The following is an 18,266-nucleotide window of genomic DNA, read 5'->3' as shown; positions in this document are numbered from 1 at the left end:
AAACACCACAAAGAAGTACAACAACAACAAAAAAGAATCTAGAATGTAGACTATTAAGGATACCTAGAAATTACTACTAATCTTGTTTGGTGTGACAATAGTGTTACGACTACATAAGAAAATATCTATTTTTCTATTTATACATACTAAAATACACAAGGACAATGACTTGAAGTCTGAGATCTGCTTTAAAATATTTCAAAAGGGTTACTTAAAAAGTAAATGAAGCAAATGTAGATTCTGGATAATGGATATATAAATATTCACTTTGTTCTCAACTTTTGAGTATGTTAGAAAATTATATATTTAACTTACATTATGTAACTAACCAAAGCATCAATGAGGAACTCTAGACTGTCTATTAGCAACCCACATAATGTAGAACAGCTATGTAAGATTCATGTGTTAATCAATTAAAAAACGTAAAAGAAATGGTAAAATTTAAGGATAGTTTTAAAAATAGGAGAGAAGGAGTTAAAAGGCTCAGGTACTATAAGACTGAAAAATAGATTATGTGGTCATGTATGCCACCCAACTTCTCCTTCCCTTCCCAGTCAAGTTTCTTCAAAGAGAATTTTATATTCAATATTTCCATCTGCTATTTTTTTGGTAATTTTATCAAGCAATACATGCACTATGTGACACATGGTTTAAAAAGTTAACCAGTATTAAAAGCTTGATAACAATCAACAGTAGACCCTCAAACACCTCCAACTCTCAGGTTATTTAATTACTTATTTTTAAATATCATTCTTAAACTGCTTTTTTGTAATAAGTCTATACATAGATAATGTGAAAGATTGAGCTTTCTTATCATTTTCTCTCTCTCCCTCCTCCCCCTTCATCCTATCCTCATTTACCCAAATAGAGTTAACAGTGGATATTTTATCAATCTTAAATTATATTATGTGGGTATATATCTCCCAAACCCCAAAATGAGGTGTACTGTAAATTTCCTTTCCTGGATTGTTTATTTCTTTAATTAATAACTAACATATTGTCTCATCTGCTTATTTTTTATATACTTATTTGTACTCCCTAAATGAGTGATTTTCAAACTGGGCTTATAAAGCCAAGTGAGTAAAACTCTGCTATATTCCCAGCATACACACTACACTATCACCATCTTGCTCTTATCTGTTTTATATATTGGACTCTGGCACAAGATTTTATTTCAATAAAAGGTTCTAATGCTAGAGAAAAGATTGAAAAATAACTCATTTAAATTATCTATTGGGCCACTTTCATTCCTGGCCAAGGAGTAACAGGGAGATGATTTACCCTTTTACTTGAAACATCTACCCTACCCACTCCCCCCAAAAAATCTAGACAAAATACATGAAAAATAACATTCAAGACTCAACCTCAGACAACAGAAAACAATGATCCCTGAAACATTGGAAACAAAGTCACCTCTACCACTGCCCCAGCTCAATGCCTTGAGAGAATTAATAGGACACAGCACAGGAAAGGAGAACCTAGACAGAGCTGTGTGGGATTCTTGAGTTGAGATAAAGTGAGAATCGGAGGAGATTAAGGTACCTAGAGTATGAATAGCAAAGTCCTAAAACAGAAAAAGATACGGAGACAGAGAATTCTAGAAAATCTGCAAATGGTTCTACTGAGTATTTAGAAGTATACTGATTGAAACATATATATGAGGAAACTATCCTAGGCTGAAGAAAAAACCATCCAAAAGGATTAGAGGAAAGACAGTCCCTGTTCCTATTAGCCAGACCGAAAAAGTACCTAATTTGTAGGTTTATGAGTAAAATACACAGAAGGGTCTTGAGTAAGTAATGAGGAATGATTAGCCCTAGACTACATGGTATCAATAGGGTACTAGAAAGCACTGAGATGTATTTATGCCTTATATGAGTATAGGGACTGTTTAGAAGAGTGCTCGAATTTTCAAGGAAGTTAGAAGTTATGTGAGGGGTAGAAAAGGAAGGAAAGTTAATCAGGTAGTACTGGTCCCACCCAACAAATCTTAAAAGCAAGATTTAAGTAATTCAAACTATTTCAAGTATATATGTCAAATCCCCAAAGGAGAGGAAAAAGAACATGATGGCTAAAAGTTTCCAAATTTGATGAAAAACTATAATTTAAAGATTAAAAAAAACCTCAACAAGCCCTAAGCCAAGAAACATGAAGAAAACTATACCAAGGCACATCATAACAAAATTGCTCAAGACCAGAGATAAATCATCCAATGGTACCAATTTATTCCATCTTCCATCCACTTAGATAATCTACAGAAGTCATCCTTGACTACTCCCTCTTCATCCTCACACCTGAAAAGTTTACTTTGTAGGTAATTCTTAAATCTCTTCTCCTTTCTCCACCCCCACTGCCATCACTCTAATCCAAGACCTTGTTAAACTCTTATTTGTAGTATTGTAACAGCCTCACTGCCAGTTTAACCACCCACTTCCCCACCATGCGGGGGAAAAATCACTCTACCCTGCCAGAATAAGCTATCTAAAATACAAATATGAACATAATGATTGAAATCATTTTCAAGTGGCTCCACACTGCTTAGAGGATAAAGTTCAAACTATTTATGGCATACAAATTCATTGATACCTCTTCAGTTATCTAGCAATCTGCCTGATTAACTTTCCTTCCTTTTCTACCCTCACTAACTTCCAACTTCCTTGAAAATTCTAGCACTCTTCTAAACAGTCCCTATACTCATATAAGGCATAAATACATCTCAGTGCTTTCTATACCCTATTCATACCATTTACTAAAACATACTATAATTGCTTAAGTATATTTGCCACTCCCTCTGAAACTTTAAAAATATCAAAAGGAGAGAGAATGGAATATTTAAAACAGATGTACCAAAAGGGGGAAAAATAGTAAGATGGAAGAGAGACAATTTCAACAATTAGTTGCATTAAATGTAAAAGAACTCAATAAGTAAGCCAATTAAAAAACTAAGTATACAAAAAAATTACAGTCGCCCTTGGTATACAAAGAGGATTGTTTCCAGGACCTCTCCCCAATACCACAATTCATGAATACCAAACTCATTACATAAAATGGTGTAGTATTTGCATGTAACATATGCATATTCTCCCATATACTTTAATCATCTCTAGATTACTTGTAATACCTAAAACAATGTAAATGTTAAATAAATAATTGTTATACTATTGTTATTGCATTATTTAGGAAATAACAACAAGATAAAACTACATATTCATTACAGACACAGTCATCCTTTTTTTCTTTTGTTGAATATTTTTAATCTGCAATTGGTTGAATTCACAAATGAGAGAACCATGGATATGGAAGAACAACTGGATATGCTACTTACAAGAGACAAGAGAAAGCTTGATGTAGCTACCCCATGTTAGACAAAGTAGATCTTAATGAAATATTATGAGAGATAAAGTGGGATATTTTATAATGACTAAGGGAATGATCTACCAAGATATAAGAATTCTAAATTTGTATGCATTCAATAACAGTTTCAAAATATATATAGCAAAAACTTATAGAATTAAATAAATCCCATAATAATTGTTGGAAACTTGAGCATACCATTCAAAATCTCATATTTTTAAAGCAAAGAAAAATAATTTTGCAGTAAGACATCTTCACAAGAAAAACTAAAAATCCAATGTAACTGACTTACATAGAACACTGTATCCCAAAAGAGAATATTTTCAAGGCTACATAAAATGTGACCAAAATTACTACACAGGCTTGATCATAAAGAAAGTCTCAATAAATATCAAAGGATCAAAATCACTCAAAATATATTCTCTAACTACAGTGGCTAGGAGCTAGACATTAATCTTTATATATTAAATTAAAATGGTCATGATAAAACTTTTTACAACAATTTTTTAAAAAATTAAAAATTTACCTACTCATTGAAAATGAATCAAATATACATTTAAATAATCTGTGATTCAAAGAAAAAAATGAGAACTAGAAAACATCTTGAACTGAATAATAAACGCATATTGTCAACCAAGTGTCATCTGTCACCTATTATCAGAAGTCCTAGAACTTCTGTTAATTTTATCTTGGTTTCGCAGTCACCAAAGAAAACACAGGGCACACTCAAGCACTGCATTGAACAACGCTTTACTCACAAAGAAACAGAGCAAGACCAGTTTTAGTAGTGGGTGATGGTCCCCCATGGCCATGAGATTCCTCCTGGCAGCCAATGCAAACAATTGGCATGCACACACATCTCCTGTGCTACAGCAGAACAACCCCATCCCCACCCCACAGGGGAATATAGTAGTTAGGTGGGCCATTTGACACACCAAACATGCTTAAGCATGGAAAGGAGCAAACACTGAATCTGAAACATGGAAAAATATTCCCCATAAGTTGATAAGCCCAGCACAGGCTATAAGGATTCTGTCTCTTGGCAAGGAAGTATTTCAGACCCAAGGCCCATTTTTATGTGGTGAGAGAAGGCGGAAGGGCTGTGTGCTGTGTACATGAGATTGCCTTTCCCAACACACATTAAAACCTGAGTACTTACAAGAACATAAAATAAAGAATTAGAAATAAAAAATCAGTAATCTAAGTCTCCAGCTAAAGAAGCTAAAAAATAAGTAACAGTCAATTAACCTTCCCCAAAAAAAGGAACAGAAGGGAAATAACAAAGGACAAAACTATCACTAAAAGAGAAACACTCAACAGTACAATACTATTAACTATGGGGGGGAGGGGATGGGATTAACAGTAGCAAATATCTGTCTGGGGAAGGGGAAACACCTGTTATCAACAGGGTGCCTGAATGAAACGTAATTGTACACCTAACCCTTAACTGTACCCCACAAAACCATAATAAAAAATATTGATTTAATTAAAAAAAACAAAAAAAGAAAAATCAATAAAGTTGATCTTAGCAAAATTTGTCAGGACAGTAAAATGACACAAATTTTTAATACAGAAGTAGACTTTTCTACAGATTCTACTTATATTATTCAAAACAACTCTTCCAAAAGTTAAAAAAAGAAGAAACACCTTCCAACTTGTACCAAAATTTGTCAAGGATATTACAAGAAAAGAGAATTATACACCAATCTTTTTCATGAACACAATTTAAGTCATCTTAATATTAGTATGATACAATAATACATAAAAAGGACAATATATCACAACTAAATAGGGTTTATTCCAGAAAGGCAAAGTTTATTTAACATTCAATTTTTTCAGATGAAAGTAATTTACCTCAGATAACAGAAAAATAAATAAAAATCATGTAATCATAAGATGACAAAAAAGCATTTGATGTTTTACATTAAGCCATGATGAAAATCATTAACAAGAATAAAAAGAAACTTACTTAATCCAGTAAAGTAGCCAAAGAAAATCTACAACAAGTAACAAATTATTGAAAATGCTCTCCCTAAGATTTCGGAAAAGACAAAAATGACCAATATCACCTTTCGCCTTCTATTTCAATAGTGTGCTGGAGGTCCTAGCCAGTACCTACCACAAAAAATACTGAAAGATGGCAAGCATGTTAGCTTGCTAGCTAACTGCCATTACTGCAGATTGTATACAGAAAAAAAGTAAAAAAAAAAAAAAACACACACACACAAAAATCATTTGAATAAATGTGTGAAAAATTCAACACACAACTGTATTTCTATAGACCGATAACAAACAAATAACAATTTTTTTTACCTTTATAATATTATAAAGACTCAATACCAGGTAATAAATCAAATAAAATAATTTTGAGATATCTACACTGAAAGCTTCAAAAATTTGAGGGAAATTAAAGATCTGAATAAATGGGCCATGCAATGTTTACCTATTTTAAGACTCAATATTGTTAAAGAATTAACTTCTCCTCAAATATATTCATTAGTTCCACAAAATATTAATACAAATTTTTTAGTAAATATTAGATATTTTTAATAGTATAATATTCAATATAGTTGAAAAGTTGAATCCACAAATTGTATGGCAATTTAAAAAGCCAAGAATTGTCAAGGCTGGAGACCTTTACCAAGGACTATAGTAACTATATCAGATAGCAAGACCTATAGTAACAGTTGAGAGTAATCAAGACAGTGCAGCACCACAGTAATAATAGATAAAACTTACTGATAGAACAGAACAGAATTCATAAACAGACTCACATACACTGCTATCTGATTTATGACAAGAGTGACAATGTAATGGGGACAAAATGGTCTTTCAATAAGTGATACTGGAATAACTGATAATAATATAGAAAAAATAAATCATAACCCCCTCTACCTCACACCCTACAGAACGACCACTTCCAGATGGTTTACAGTCAAAGTATAAAATATGAAATAATAAATCTTCTAGAAGAAAACACAAAGGAACATCTTCATAACTTTGGCAAAGGAAAAAATTTCTTGTTCAAGACAGAAAACATGTTATCTATCCATAAAGAAAAAAACTGAAGTTAGTCATAATTAATACTACTTATCAAAAGACACTATCAAGAATGAAAACGCAAGCCACAAAGTAGGAGAAAATATGTGTAACACATGTTTCTAAAAGATAACTCATGTAGAATTTACAAAAAAAAACAACTGCAAATCATTAAGAAAACATTATATATCCAATAGAAAAATTTAGCAAAAGACTCAAAGTCTTTTTCTACCTCAGAGTAGAAGGCATCCAAATAACTATCACACACTGAAAAAAAGATGCAGAGTTATCAGGAGAATGCAAATTAAACCTAGAATAGCATACCCCAATACATATAAGAATGAGAAGAATGAAGACAGATAATACCGATTATTGGTAAAGATTAGCACAACTCAAACTCTCACATACCACTGTTAGGAATATAAATTGGGACAACCACTTCAGAAAACTGAAAGTATCTAATGAAACTGAAAATATACACACCAGATGACTCAGAAAGTCTACTTCTAGGTATTTTCCTTAACATAAATTAATATTCATGTTCATGAAAAGATAAACAGAAGTATCTATATAGCAGCATAATTTATGACAACCAAAAAAATAAAAACAACACAAGTATTCATCAATAGTAGGAGACAAACTGAGGTATATTTTAAAAATGGAATAACTGTTGGCCACAAAAAAGAACTACAACTACAGGCACATGAATACATTTCTCAAAATTTGAGCATACGACAAACCACAAATTTTTTTTAAAAATGCTTATTCCATAAGATGCCATTAAAAATTAAAAAGAAGCAAAACTAATTATGATATTAAAAAAAAATCAGGATAGGAGGGGTAACCCTTGGCTGGGGAAAGGGAGGAATAATAACCGCAAGGGAACACGAGAGGATTCTGGGAAGCTGGCAATAATTGACTTTCTGATGTGAACACTTGTTAAGTGAGTATAGTCACTTTATAGGAAAACTCATTAGGGTATACACTTATTATTCATGTGCTTTTCACCATATGTCACATGGCAACAGACTTACCTATTAACTGAAATGTTAATATAAAATTCCTATCACAAGAATGTACTCCTACTTAAATATTTTCATCACTTTTCATTCACAATAAACTTACAGAAAATTTCCCAAAGTTATAAGGTTTTCAAAGTAACAAAAAAAATACAGAAGTACGCCGGAACTTTGGCTTTAATTTGTATCTTAATATTTAAGATATTAAATAATATAATTAATTATAGATAATAAAATAGAATTTCTTATATGTATTTTCAACAGAGACAATATCACTGCCAAATAGGCAAAGCTTCATTCATTATTGAGGAGCAAAAAAATCTTAGATATTTCACTAGTTTGTGGCTCTCTGAAGTTCAACCCTACTGACAAAATCCTATTCGTCAGTATTTAATTTTTTCTGTTCAACAGAAATTAATGTTAATTTTAATAAATGTAATTTAAATATTCTCCTTACAGATTAATTATTAAAAGGGGTTGAATAAGTGGCCTAGAATGTAGAAGATATTCAATAAATGTCTGCTTATGTACAAACTGTTTGTAATGTACCTTGGAAATTATCAATTTGTTAGGATGAGAAAGCCATGTCTAGATAAGTTCCCATTTTATCCAAAGTCACACAGTAGTAGAATAGGTTAAAAACCTGAAGTCATTACTGTTAATCTGTTTCAGGGATATCAAGACCATCTTCAAGTTTATGAGTTGCTAGCATTATCTTAGACTCATAATAATATGGCTAAGACACTACCTGGGGAGAAGAAAAAAGAAGGGGCAGAGGATGAAAAATCCCTGAAGCCTTAAGTAGGTTGCCAAACCATCAATACTGCCAACTGTTAACAAGTGAATGAAACCTAGAAATGATAGATTCAGCCCCAAAAGAGTTTGGTCACTGTATCCATGGTAAAGTGCAAAATAATGAGAAAAGTCGCTAAATCCAAAATTCCCTGACTCTTGTTAGTCATATTACCCAGAAAAGAAAGGAAAGACAGTACTAGGGTGGATCCTGACCCGGACTCCAGATTCCAGCTAGTCCAATCCAATCTCTGGTTGCTAACCTCAAAAACATCATAAAAGAGAGAAATCATGTTGGAACAGCACACAGTCCCAGTTCACCAAGATTCACGTGGAAATCTGGAAACTTCTGAAACCAGTATAGTACATAAAGGAGCTGTCTCGTTTTATGGATCACTATAATGTTATGATCCATAATTTTAATTAATTTAATTTAAATAGTCTCCTTACAGATTAATTATTAAAAAGTTTGAATAAGTGGCCTAGAACGTAGAAGATATTCAATAAATGTCTGCTTGTGTACAAACTGCAAGCATAATGGAATGCTTTGGGGATCGGTATTTTGTGGATCAAAAGGTTCCCTGAGAAACTTTAATAAGATGGCTGGTAAGTAAGAACAATTCAGTTAGAAGTAGTCTCTAAGGTTTGAAGATCATGGCATGTTTGAGCTAATGCAGGTAGAAATAAATAAAAGTTGCTAGAGTTTGTTTATCCTGAGAAAGGGAATTTTTCTGTCTCTTCTTTGCATGTCCTCCAGATAAATCAGCTAATTATAATACTACACTGGCTTCAAAATGACTAGAATATTCAATCACATAATATGACCTTCACAGAGGTCATGGTGAACACTGTAATAAAAGGAACACACCTCCACTAGGTGCCGCTCCGAAGGTGTTTTGTAGATATAGTTAACATCTACATTAGGTTGACTTTAAGTACAGGAGATTATTTTCCATAATGTAGGTAGGCCTCATCCAATCTGCTGAAGGACCATAAAAGTAAAGCAGGTTTTCCTGATGAAGAAATTCTGGACTACAATACCAACTCCTGTCTGACAGTTTCCACCTTACCAGTGTGCCAAATTTCAGACTTGTCAGTCACGACAATCATATGAGCCAATTTCATATGTACGTGTGCACTTGCACGTGTTTGTGTGTGTGTGTGTGTGTGTGTGTGTGTGTGTGTGTATGTGTGTATGAGAGAGAAAATGTGTATATCTCATACGTGATTCTGTTGCTCTGGAGAACCCAGATACACAGTTATTTGTAACCTTAAAATTCCACTAAAAATTTTCCCTATAAATATACTTAGAAAGTTTATTGAAAATATATGTATCAAAGTGGTTCACAGTAATGTTCTTATAGTCAAAAAGTAGAAACAACTTCAATAATGTTAAAAAAAATGATGGAGTAAATTATACTGGCATGAGAGAACGTTTAAGATATATTATTTTAAAAAGCAAGATACAGAATAACTTAATTATATATATAGACAAATGGAAATAGTTTATTGATATTTAAAAATACAGATAGGCATTATGTCCTGGTAAATCCATAATTTACTCATATTTTGGAAGGACAAAAAAAAACTGTTCCCAAAATTACCTTTGGAAAAAAATGACTTAGAGTTGGGGGAGTTAGACATTTTTTTCATTTTACAGCCTTGTATCTAAAATATATAGTCAACCCTCTACATCGACAGGTTCTGTATTTGCAGATTTGTCCAACCTCAGATTTCAGATTGAAAATATTAGAAAATAAAAAAGTAACAATATAAAAATACAAATTAAAATTATATAGAATAATAATTTACATAGCATTTACACTGTAATATTGCAAGTAATATAGAAATGGCTTAAAATATATAGGGCTGGGCATGGTGGCTCAGGCCTCTAATCCTAGCGCTTTAGGAGGCTGAGGTGGGAGAATCGCTTCAGCTTAGGAGTTCAAGACCAGCCTGGGCAACATAACAAGACCTCTTCTCTACAACAAAATAAAAAATTGGCCAAGTATGGTGGCACTCGCTTATAGTTCCAGCTAATCAGGAGGCTGAGGCAGAAGGACCACCTGGGCCCAGGAGGTCAAGGTTGTGGTGAGCCATGATAGTGCCACTGCACTACAGCCTAGGTGACAAAGTGAGACTCTGACTCAAAAAATTAAAATTAAAAAATTAAAATTAAAAAGTGTATAAGAGTATGTGCATAGGTTACTATACTATGCAATTTTATATCAGACTTCAACATGTCTGGACTTTGGTATCCACAGGGTTCTGCAACTAATCTGAGAATACTGAGAGACAATTATATTTAATTAAGGATACATATTATTTGTATTTTTAAAATAAAATTAACAGGTTTAAATACAATACGGGCCACTCTAATTTTCTTCTTTATACTTCTTAGAATTTATAACCTGATGCCATTTCTAAAATAATTAAGTCACATGACTTTTAACATGATCATCAAATATTATGTTTGTACCTATCAAAAATTATATTCAATACCATATAAACATAGGAAAATGTTTATCAAGGGTTAGTGAAAAAAAAAGAATCAAAATTGTACATGTTTGCAACTACGTAAAATGTTAAGAAGTAGAAAGTAATAAACAAAATAGTTGTGAATAGAATAAAGATGATAGGAAATGAGGTTTTTTCCCATATTCGAAGTTTCAATATTTTCAATATTGTGATACATCTTTTTAGTAAAACTTAATTATTCATGTTCATGTTGTCTCTTGTAAAAAAGACCTTTGTACACTTAGCACACTATTTTATGAGACCTTTTGAAAGGATTAAAATTCAAAGCAGTCTATTTTGTTAATTAGGAAAAAAAAAAAAACCTGCTGATATGATTACCACTAGAGGGAGGGAGAGGTTAGGACTAGGAAGGGAAATGAAGATATGCTGGGTTGCTGGAAATGTTTTCTTTCCCTGGGTTGGAGTAATATAGGTATATATTTTACAACAATTTATGCTTCCTGCATTTTTCTGTTTGTTGTATTTATTTATAGCCAGTCTGGTTTACCATAGAAAAAAATAATTCCTTAGAAAACAAAATCAAGAGAAATAGAACTTCTGATTCCTTAAGTATAGGTTTTCTACTACTTCTGTATCTTTGTTACCAAACCTCCCCTCCCAAAAAAATAGCTTAATCTTCTCTCTTCCCAAACCTGCAGGCAGTTAACAAGCCCTGCACACTTATTTTTGTCAAATCTGTCCCTTATTTCCAGCTCCATGGTCATTCTCCTAATTTGAGCCCCAGTACCTCTTGTCTGGACTAACACAATAGTCTCTCTTATGTTAACTTTTTCTCAGATTTTAAATGCAATATACAGGAATAAATATATTTATCATCTGATATAATTGTATATAGATACTTTTATATAAAACTAAAGCAAGTTTCATAAAATAATACTTACCTTACTACTTGCAAGGTTCTCTACTATATTCCATCAGAACTTATTTTAAGTCATCTTTTTAAGCTGTATTGGTCTCAATTCAATGATTTGGCATTCTATTAATGTATGGTAACCACCAGTTTCAAAATCAATGTCCTAATTGACCACTTATTCCCCAATGTAAAACATTTCCCTCAATTAATGCTTCTCTCTATTGTACCCTGTCACTTCTCTAATACATAATATAATTCACCTGCTTAAAAACATGCCACGACTTCCCATTATGTCCTTGATAATAAAATACCAACTCCTCAGTGAGGCCCAAAATCTTCATATCTAACCACCACCCCTTCCCAGAAATCATTCCTACTTATGTTCTTGCTCACACTCTATTCTGCCCAAACTACATATCATCTTGTTCACTGCCCTTTTGAAAGTTTTCCTTGCCCAGAATGTTTCCGTTCCACCTGATCACATCTATCACATTCAAAGCTTAGCTCAGATACCTCCACCATTCTCCCACATCTACTTTGTACTATGGTAAGCTGTACAAAGGAAACCTGCTGAAAATTAGCATTGTGCCTAGTACAAAAAAAATCCGTGTCAGAATTATTGAATTTTAGGAGCTTACTATTCTTTCAGTTCAATTTTTCCAGTACCAACTAAGGAAGGGGGGTACTGGAGATGGAGAAGAGAGGTGGAAGAATGTATTACCAAATAGTATACATAATTTTAAGTATTTCATTTAATTCTCATGACTATTTTCCAAAGTAGGTAGTAATCCCATTTTACAAAGAGATCTAAAAACTTGCCAAAGGTTGCAAATAGTTGGAAATAAGATTCAAAAACCATCCTCTTTCCACCACATTACACTAAGACCTCATAAAGAGTGTTATATTCACAGCGTTATACATGAAAATGAACTAGCACTTTAAGCTCCTGACTTCATAGTCACATCTTAATAAAATACATGGGAGCCTAAAAAACACTACACATTTTTGATAGGAGCTTATCAAACATCATACAGTTCTTGTGGCCATAGTCAATATAGTCTCATGTAGTGCTATCCACCCTAAACTTTATTATTCTAAGACAATGGAAACAGACAGAAGGAATAGAAAACAGAAAACTGGATTCAAACACTGATATTAAAAATTACACTGAATACAAACTGTAACACTTTAAACTGTCTACAAGACTCAAGATTCTGGCACACTTAATATATGAGTTTAATATACCTAAGATTTTTCAGAAACTTCTACTGCTTAAAGGAACAAACTCATCTTTTTCAGAACAAAAGAAAATCAATTATTAAATGAGAACACTAAAGAAGATAGACCCTAATAGAGCAACTGATACATCTGCTTTTTTATTCTCCATTTAAGACAAAGAACAATATATAATAATATCAAAATTAAAATAAAGGGGGTTACATATTTTTAATAGAATATTTAGGCAACTACCTAACATGATTAGAAAAAGGAAGAAGACACGAAAATTGCTGTGTAGCTAATGAGAAAAACAACATACAAGAATATTCCAAACACTAGCACAAAGATTAGTTTCCCAGATAATGTACAGATGCTTTACAAATGAAGGGATGTTAAAAAAGTACAGTAGAAAAAGTACACTTGTTAAACTTCTTATGTAATCTTTGCATGTGAACAAAACTTGAACGATCATTCCAAAAACACTACACTGTTATAATTTTCCTATTTGTCTTCCCCATCAGACTAGAAATTTCAAAGAGCAGATATCTGCTTTTTGATTCAGGCATCCAATATATAGTAGGTGCTCAGCAGCAATAATAATTACCATGAGAGACACCGTTTATTTCACTCTCACAATCCCTTGAGATAGGTACTATTACTGGGTCGATTCTACAGCTAAAGCTATTGAGGCTTAGGATGGAGGGTAACAGAGTTAGTACACAGCCTGAAGTTAAATCCAGCACTGTGTTGCATGCTGCATAGAACCATGCTCTTGAGCACTATAATGTACTGTTAATGAAGAATTAAGTGGATATAAGATACCATACAGCAAGCAATCTCATCGAGACCTTATAATAATAGATATATTAGTTTTATAATGTTACATAAGAACTATGGTTTTACTATCTTACCTATCAAGCCTTTGATAATATCTACTAAAAGTCCCAAGTTATGGAAAAATTCTCAAGATGACAAGTTAATGAGAAACAACCCTTCCCAGAAATCATTCCTACTTATGTTCTTGCTCACACTCTATTCTGCCCAAACTACATATCATTGCAAACAAAAAGACCCTGAAATAACATGCAAGAATATTCCAAACACTAATTCATCAACTCTTTCAGAAAAAAAAAAAAAATGTGTCTCTTGAGAATTAGTCTATTGGACCTGAGACCTGACTTGATTCTTTATTCCTTTATGCAATGACTATACAAAGAAATGTAAACAAATCAAAAATCCAAACCTTCAAATAGGTTAGGGAGAGAGTTGTTACACAACAAAAGAAGTCAATATCTTAAAGGAAAGCTGCAGTGATCTCTTTTTTCCTAAAACGGTGTCATACATGGAAAAAATAATGCAAATGTATGTTCAAGGAAAATTCTTATGAGCTATAGCTTTCATTTTTAAGACATCAGTTGTATACAGAAGTGGCTTCCCTGTCTTGATTATAATATTTGTACCTAATCTTTTCTTGGTCAAAGAGCAATAATCTGTAAAATTGGTTCTCATCATAGTCACCATTTACAAACCACAAATTCAGTTTCATTAACTATAAAATATGTATTAACAGTTTATGTGTCTACATCTACCTCACAGGATAGTTAGGAGAATGTATGTGAAAGCGCCTTATAAACAGTAAAGTATTATTAAAAGCAAAGTATTGTGGCTTCTATTGTTGTTTGGATCTACTCTGCCTAATCTCAGTTACTATACTCCACAAAACTCACTATCTCCTTTATACTTTATTCTTTCAATCTTGCAAGAACAGGAACCCTATCTAAAATGAGATCTATTATTCCACATGCCCATAAATTTTTGGCAAAGACTGGGTTATTGTTTTGACTGTATAAAAGTCTTTTAGCCAGGCGCAAGGGCTCACACCTGTAATCCCAACACTTTGAGAGGCAGAGGTGAGAGGATTGCCTGAGCTCAGGGGTTGGAGACTAGCCTAAGCAACTTGGCCAGACCTCGTCTCCACAACAAATCAAAAAATTAGCCAGGCGTGGTGGTGTGTGCCTGTAGTCACAGCTACTAGGAAGGTTAAGGCAGAAGGATCACCTGAGCCCAGCAGATGAAGGCTGCAGTGGCCATGAGTGTGCCACTGCACTCCAGTCTGGGCGACAGAGTAAGACCCTGACTCCAAAAAACAAAAAGTCATTTTTGCTTGTTTCTAGATGTTTCAGTATGTTTCAGATAGTCCAGCTTGCAGTAGTAATCACCAACTTAGGTAAGTATTACTATAGTAAGCTTCTAAAGTATGTTAAAAGCATACTTTAAACATATAAAAATTTTAGAAAAAAAAAAAACTTTGAGAAAATATAGGCTAAACTTCTAATACCCAACCATTCTAAAATGACATTATAATCTATTGACTATATGATACATACTTCCCCTTGAGAAATATGAAGTGTAATTTTTTTATCTTTACACTTCAAGGGAAATAAAATAAAATTTCAATAGAAAATATGCCCATTGACATTTACTAAAGAAACCCTGAAACATCATAGAGGTGGAGTTTATAACGACCTAGAATGATCTACTGATGTGTTGAGTTGAGAGGTGAATAACCAATTCAGCTTAGAAGATGCACCTCAGCTTCTAGATCAAAGTTTGCTTGTACATGGGAGGATGTATTTCTAACTAATAATCTTTATAGCAAAATAAGTGATAGTATTTACCTTCACTTGCAAATAAATATAAACTTGGATTATAAACCCAAAGGTTTTAAAGTTAAAAACTGCTACACAGAAGTCAAGATTCAATCACAAGTAGTCACTTTTCAGCAATCAAAAACAGTTTGATGTCACTACATTTTGTCTTTTACCTATACCTCTTGGCCCTCCTTTACTGAGTTTCACCTAAAAAAGATAGTACTTACCTAATGTGGTTGTTTGGGTGACTAAATGATGAGAAAAAAAAAAAAAAAATCACCTCACCCTATAGCCTGGCACATAATACCCCATGTTAGCTATTAGCTATTATTACTTTCAGTCGTCAAAGCTTCAAACTTTAAAGTCACTGCTTAAAAAGTAACGTGATTTACCAGAGCTAGAGTTTTTCAGGAAGTATCACTGCCTTTATTTAATAACATATCTGTCTGACTCATAATTGACTACCAGAAAATAAGTCACTTTAATAATTTTAAGAACCTTATATAATAAACTACAAACAAATTAAACAAGTACTGAGTTTCAATTTTGAAGACACATTTTCTTGAAGAAAATACATTGATTTTTTAAAATAACACACGAGAATCATTTTGGGTTCACTATTTCCTATATACTTGGCAAACAAATGTTCTCTTAAAATTTCAAAATTTTTTGTCTAACTACTTTCATTTTCCAAACATATGGGTCCTTTTAATCTGCTTAAAACTCACCTAGGCAATAAGAAACTGAAATTAACACTCATGAAAGCCCAAGTGTCAGGAACTGTTCTGGGCCCTAGGCACTGCTTATGTTTTATTCAACTTTGTATAAAGTGGTTGGCTAGTTTAGCCAAATAAATTAGTAAAGAATTGAGCCATTAAACATTGCTGAATACATATTAGTCATCAAAACGAGGCAGATGATTTGACTAATTCACAAGAATGTTCTTATATTATTGCTCAGATTATTTTTTTTTAACTCAATATCCCAACCTTTAAAATTACTCTGTTTTTTGTTTGCAAGGGAAAAGGAGAAAAACAGATTCACTTTCGTATATAGCTCCTGAAACTATATACTGCAAAAGGGAAAAGCAAATTAGTATTCAAAAAAAGAAGTTATGTATACAAAATCATAACTTCCGAGTTACTACAAAACTTCTAGAGTCTTAGGAATTTCTTCTACCAATATTTTGTCTATATATGAATACAATGGCTCCAGAAAGAAAATGGCACAAGCCACTGCTCACTCTAACATCAGATATTAATTTTACTAAGACGACTTTAATAATTTAGAAATATCTATTCAAATAAAACAATATGTGTGGTGCTACCTAGGAACCCGATCTAGCAAAGCATGGTCATAATGCATTGTAATGCCATTTACTTTGGAATCGAGTACTCTCGCCAACTAGAGGATTTATTAAGACAAAACGCAGTGTGGGGCATCAATGGGAGTACATCGTCGGGGGAGGGGAGAGAGGAAAAGATCAGAGAGGATTAATTACCGCATTATTTGTACAAAGGGAGGGTGTTACTCGGGCCGGTAGGCCAGGACCTTTGCAACCGGAGTGGAAAAGGCTCATTTTGCAATGAGCATGAACTGGGGAGTGGGAGGAGGGGCAACTATCAACAGGAATCTTCCCACTGTGGTTGGCTGCGTCACTTACGTAGCCGCTTCTAGAAAAAGAAAACGTGCCCCCAGGTCAATCTCAATAAACGACAGTGAAGGAAGGGGGAGTGACCTTCCTAGGTGTGACAGAGGGAAATACAGGGTCATTTCCCAAAGGACTAAGAAAGGAGACGTTCCCCTAGAAGGTCGTCGGGGAATAAAAGGGATTGTGGTGAGAAGCCCCAGCGCCGCGTCAGGGCCCTGAGAGACCCAGGGCGGAGGTGTGGGCGTTACCTGCAGGGTCACCTCCTGGGGGTCCCAGTGGGGCCGCAGGTGTTGCAGGAGACTCAGGGCCCCCTCCCGGCAGCGCTGCTCCTCCTGATCCTGAACCGTTACGTTCAACTTGGGCACCTCCGGGGAGCCGGGTGGGACGTGGATGTAATTGGCCATGGCCCAGGCGACGGCGGAGACGACCACAACGACGACGGCGACGGCGACCACGAGAACGGCGGGCGCCGACAGGCTGGTGGATCCTTCCGTCCCGGTGCGCCCTCGCGGGAGGGCTGGGGGCGCTCGGACGGGCGGGCGAGCGGCAGGAGAATGACTGGAGGTGGCTCTGTCGCCGACCCGGTCTGGACAGCAATTGAACGGAGCCCGGGCCACACTCGGGGAAAATTCCTCTTGTCGGTTCTCGACCGCGGGCGGCCGCGGAGCATGCCGGGACTGGCCTGACGCCGGCGTCACGCGCGGGGCGGAGCCTTCGCTGCGTCAGGGGCCCTGGCTGGCTTTCCAGCTTCCACGCGGGAGGGGTTGGCTGCTCGCGGTGGGATTGTCGGCCGCGGTTGTCCCGCGGCTCTGTGACCTGCTGATCTGGAAAACGCTTCGCTTCTTCTCCGGCACCTGAGCCCTGCCGAACCCCACAAGGCATTAGAGCTTTGGCTCACCTGATCCGGGAGGTCGTGGGGTCCTGGGCCCGAGTTAAGGCAGCATTTTTGGGGGAAGCAGAGGACACGTTCTGAAATAACCCAGCATCTTTCAGTGAACTTGGCCTGAGTCTGAGCAAACTGAATCCACTTGGTCGCCTTGCTCTTGGAGCTGCTGTGTGCTGGGGACCACATACTAGTTGGATTGGTCCCTTAAACTCCCGTTAGCAATACACTGGGATCACAGTACTCGGGATGAACTTAGTTAAGGTAT

The 18,266-nt window shown here is 34.8% G+C and overlaps 1 protein-coding gene across 1 annotated transcript in view; it reads right to left on the bottom strand.

Annotated features, from left to right (window-relative positions):
- The window catches only part of ETNK1 (ethanolamine kinase 1), a 44,356-nt gene extending 26,571 nt beyond the window's left edge, over positions 1-17,785 (bottom strand). Inside the window, 2 exon segments of the mRNA XM_008053184.2 lie at positions 17,364-17,701; positions 17,704-17,785. Coding sequence (XP_008051375.2) covers positions 17,364-17,701; positions 17,704-17,785 — 420 coding nt within the window.
- Between the last annotated feature and the right edge of the window lie 481 nt (positions 17,786-18,266).

The sequence above is a fragment of the Carlito syrichta genome, unplaced genomic scaffold (assembly GCF_000164805.1).
Source record: "Carlito syrichta isolate Samal-C Ts95f unplaced genomic scaffold, Tarsius_syrichta-2.0.1 Scaffold287940, whole genome shotgun sequence".
Lineage (NCBI taxonomy): Eukaryota > Metazoa > Chordata > Mammalia > Primates > Tarsiidae > Carlito > Carlito syrichta.
This window is presented reverse-complemented; position numbering and strand designations above follow the sequence as displayed.